General features: G+C 50.7%; 1 protein-coding gene across 1 annotated transcript in view; it reads right to left on the bottom strand.

Moving 5' to 3' along the window:
- The window catches only part of LDLRAD1 (low density lipoprotein receptor class A domain containing 1), a 9,205-nt gene extending 5,226 nt beyond the window's left edge, over nucleotides 1-3,979 (bottom strand). The window contains exons 1-3 of the mRNA XM_015595062.1: nucleotides 3,959-3,979; nucleotides 3,439-3,493; nucleotides 682-807 (exon numbers count right to left, since the gene is read on the bottom strand). Coding sequence (XP_015450548.1) covers nucleotides 682-807; nucleotides 3,439-3,493; nucleotides 3,959-3,979 — 202 coding nt within the window. The remainder of the gene's footprint in view (nucleotides 1-681; nucleotides 808-3,438; nucleotides 3,494-3,958) is intronic.
- Between the last annotated feature and the right edge of the window lie 698 nt (nucleotides 3,980-4,677).

Here is a 4,677-nt window from a genome sequence, read left to right on the forward strand (position 1 = left end):
CATGTTCCTCCCGTCCAGGGACTCTACACATGGTGTGCCCTGTGCTTGGGATGCTTTTCCTGCCACCCCCTCCACTAACCAATTCCCACTTAGCTTCATACCTCAACTCCCTTTCACTTCTCAAGGTATCCACCCTGACCCCTAGACTGGGTCAGAGCCCCTGTTCCAGACTCTCAGAGCCCCATTACCCTCCCCTTAATGTGCTTATTTAATGTTCATGTCACTCTCCAAACTGTTAGCTCTGTGAAGGCAAGGACAGACCGTGCTGGGGCTCACTACTGAAGCCAGGTCAGAAAGGATGTATCAGACATACTCCTGTCCTTTATGGTGGAGACAGACGCAGAGATGGATGGCACCACCCAGGACAGCCAGGGAAACAGGGAATGTGTGGTTCTAGGGCTGAGACCAGGCTTTTAACCAACCTGAGGAAAAGGGGAGGCTTCCTAGAGGAGATGGGTCATCAGAGCTAGGTCCTCTCAATAGCTCATACTACAGATGTGCAGATGGAGGCTCAGAGACATGTATATGTCAGTGTGTGTGCTCACATCTATTTACATACCCTAAGGAACTGTCCAAAAGTCATTTCATGGAGAAGCCAGGCAGAATCAGGTTTCCCCCATCTCTCTGTTCCTCCCACCCGCTCCCAGCAAGTCTGACCCACCCTCTCTTGACCACCCTGACCTGGCATACGTGGTGGGGGTCCAGCGATGATGATCAGCGTGATCAGGGCTGCAAGAGTTATCAGAAGAAGCAGCACGGAGGCCGAGAGGCAGGCCCCTTGGCGTGAGTAGCAGAGGGGGCTGCAGCCTGCTGTGTGGATCGGAAATCAGTGATGGAGTAGCCAGTGCTGGGGCCCAGGGATCCTGCTCCTCTGGCTCCTCCTCCAAGAAGCCTCTCCCCACGTGGGGGTCTAGAGACAGGAAAGGCTTCCCTGGAGGAGGGGGTTCCCAAGCCCACCACGATGCTCTCGGTTCTGCCTGTGGGCCCAACCCCACCAAGAGCCCATCACTGGACCAAGTCCAGTAGCTGGTGAGTGGCAGTTGGGATGAGGGTCTCAGGTCTCTGCTCCACCACCCTCACCCTCCTGTCCTTCCAAGAGGCTGTCTCCTCAGGAGGCAGGCAGAGATGGACAACTGACTATTAAGCCCCTACGACAGGATAAATTACTATAGCAGACCCTTCATGGCCATTATTTTTATTTTTCAAAATAACCTTTACTTTATAGATGAGAAAACTGAGGCTCAGAGAAGACGAGGTCCAGGTCACCTCTTGCAGAGCTGGTATGTGAATCTCCACCTGCTTGCCACCAAAACTGGGGCCCTTTCCATGCTGTCAACTGATTGTGCATTCTGCAGCCCTTCGGGATGCTGATTGGAATCCCAGCTCCACCCCTTCCTGACTGGGCCCCAGTGAGAGGTCACTTTACTTCTCTGTGCCTGTTTCCTCATGTGGAAAATGGGGGTTATAATATCTACATTAGGGTTGTTGAGACAATTAAGCCAGTTAATATATTAGGACAGTGCTTGGCACATAGTAAGTGCTATAAAAGTTTAAGTTATTGTTAGTGTTTATTGAGAACCTAATATGTGCCAAGCTATATCCTAAACACTGTGGAAATAACAATAATAGGAGACATCCTGCTTCTTAAACTTACTTTGCTCCTTTAATTTGGCTTGCTTGTGAAATGATAAAAGAAAGCTTTATTGAGGACCTACTAGGCGTCTTGCTCTGTAGAGGACACAAAAGCAGTGACAGCTCAGGTTGCCTTCTGCAGGTTTGCAGTTGCACTTAGAAGACAAGGTATGGACAGGTTAAAAGAAGAGTGTGAGCGCAGCTGAGCCCCAGTCCTCTGAGCCCCAGTTATCTCAGAGAAAGAGGTAGGAGCAGGTCTGATGAATCTGTGTCCCCAGGGCCGACCCAGAGACAGGCACAGTAGGTGCTTTGTGAACACTGACTCAGAGATCCGGGAGACAAGGGCAGGGTCCCAATTCAGGTCAGTTCGGGTCATTTCCATCCAATCTAACCACATTTGTGAAGCTGCCTACTCTGCTTGCCTACCAATCAGACCTGTCCCTGTGTAGCTCAGAGAGCCAGGTAATAAGTGTGATTAAGAAAGCATGAGCAAGGTACCATGGGTGCTTGAAGGAAGGTGGGATTTCTACAGGCAGGTGAGGGGAGGGTGCAAGGAGAGGGCATTCTAGGTAGACAGCATAGAAAAAGTAAAGGCCTGGTGGATGATCTGTGGGGGACAGCAAATGGCCTGGTGTGGCTGGAGCCCAGGATGGGTGTGCATTGGGAAAGGGGATATAGTAGGAGATACAACGTAAATCTAAAACCGATGACCCCCACAGCCCAGTCAATGGTTCCATTGTTGTCCGCTAAACATAGCGTAAACTCAGGTAACCAGGGAGACAGCGTGAGGCTAGGCAAGAAATGCCTCCTGGTCAGCCAAGCATTGCTCCTCAAATATTTGTGCAGCACAGGCTGTGGGGGCAAGATGGGGCCACAAGAGAGACTGGGACAGAATTGGCAGAACCGAGGCCCACGACCAGGTGAAAACATTGTACTTCAAAGCCAGAAAAAACATAAGTGCCAATTCTCTCCCCAGCCCCATAGGGAGATGGGGGAAAATGCGGCCATTTGTTCTATAACCATGCCCACGATGAGCCAGAACTTGGAAATAATCAAACACCAGTGTGGAGCAACAAAGTCACTGGGGTTTTGCAGAGGGATCCCAATTTGAATTCAAACCTTGTCTCTCCCACCTCCTACTGATCTGGGATCCCAAACTCATCTGCCTCATCTGTCATTGCCCCATAACAGGACCTCCCTCTCAGAGCTGTCCTGAGGATTAAAAGAGACCATACAGTGCCAAGAACATAAGAGGGCCTTGATCCTTTATGGCTATTATCAGTATCTACCTCTCTGGGTCTGTTTCCTCATTAATCAAATGTGGGCCAAGATAGGGCACCTAGAAGATGCTCAATAAATGTGTGTTCCTTCCTTCAGACTGTCCTGGTCACATGGTGAGTAAGTGGCACATAGTAGGTGCTAAATAAGTGTGTGATCTCACCTACTTTACCCTTTACAGGCAAAGAGAATTGCCCAGGTCACCCACTGGGTCAGGTATTTGACTCCAGATCTCTTTCCTCTATAGGTTACAGGTGGACACTGTATGTGGTGCAGAGCCTATGGGGTAGACAGCATACAAATGCTTGTGCATGGAGATAATGAACAGCCCTCTTAACCAGATGGCTGTCAGCATAGCCAGCCTGGAAGTTGGGAGTAAATCATATCAATATAGGGGGCAGACGTCTGAGGGACAGTGGGAGCCTTAGGGAGCGCTCTTTGTGCCTCTGTAGCAAAAGCCCGGCTACAGGGAACCCCACCTTGGGAGGGGGCTCACAGAGCACGAGTCCCAGGCCCTCCATCCTTTACCTTCCCTTCCAGGGAGGGCTTTGGTACCAGCGACAGCATTGCTGTTGACATCCTCCTGCCCAAGAAAACAGAGTGAGGGGTGGGCCTCAGTGAGGTGAGGTCCAGCCTCAGGGAGCCATACAGAAGAGTTTTTCACAAAGGTCACAACGAGTCTTAGGTGGATCCCCTGGCTCCTCACTCTCCAGCTTGCTGAATTCCCCAAACTCATTACACCTGCTTCACATTTTCATGTCTTTGCCTGTACTCTGCCCTCTACCTGAAATGCCTTTGCCTCCACTGCCCACTTGGCAAACATTTATCCTTCAAACTAGCTCAGGCAGCTTCTACTTAGGGAGACTATTCCTGACGCCCCCTCCCATCATGCGGATGGCTCCTTCCCCTGGCCTCCTGCTTCCCTCCCAGAGCCCACCACCTGAACTGGGTAGCTGGTTCACCTGTTGGGTCCCCATACAAGCTGGGTGAGAAGATTGCTGAGCCATGGTTGGCTCCAGGTGAGGAGCCATGTCAGGGCAGCTCTTACCTGGGGGAAGATCTTGTTCATGTCTCAGGCTCCCGGTGACCAGCTGGTCTCCTAGCACTGGGGCCAGTGCAGGGTAGTTTCCCTGCTTTGTCACCAGGGGCATCCAGGAGGAGGGAGAATAGAAGGCCCTGCCTGGCCACACCCTCCCTGTGGACAGTCCCCTCCCAGGCTGCCCACGTAGAGGAAAGGGCAGGAGGGCCCTGCTCATTCCCAGCCCTTTCCCACTCTGCAGTCTGACAGGCGACTGAATACCAAGGGGGAATTCTCATCCCACTTGACAGAAAAAGAGCCTGAGGTTCAGAGTGAGAAAAGTCCCTCAAGTCACACAGTAGGAGAGAGGAAGAGGTTAGAACCTAAAAGCTTTTCAAGACATGTTTTTCCCTCCACATCAACGATGAGACTAGAGGATCTCAGGCTGCCTATCTGCATAAAGATCCAGGCAGAAATACCCAGAATTAACATTCCAGTGGCTGAAAAGCAGCAGTGGCTCCCTCTACCTTTCTCATTGGCGATATCTGGTAAAGTTGAGGTGTCCATAGAGTGTAAACACACATTTTCCACTGAAATTATAAAGCAGATATAATCTTAAATTATTTTCTTTAAAAAAATGGCCATGTGTATTTAAATTTTTTCAGAGATGGTGCCTGTGATAGGAGAGGGGTGGGGCAGGTTGCTTACCTGATTAACCCCTTCTACCCATCCCACCGGTTATGTGTTCT

This window comes from Pteropus alecto, unplaced genomic scaffold (genome assembly GCF_000325575.1).
Source record: "Pteropus alecto unplaced genomic scaffold, ASM32557v1 scaffold25, whole genome shotgun sequence".
Classification (NCBI taxonomy): domain Eukaryota; kingdom Metazoa; phylum Chordata; class Mammalia; order Chiroptera; family Pteropodidae; genus Pteropus; species Pteropus alecto.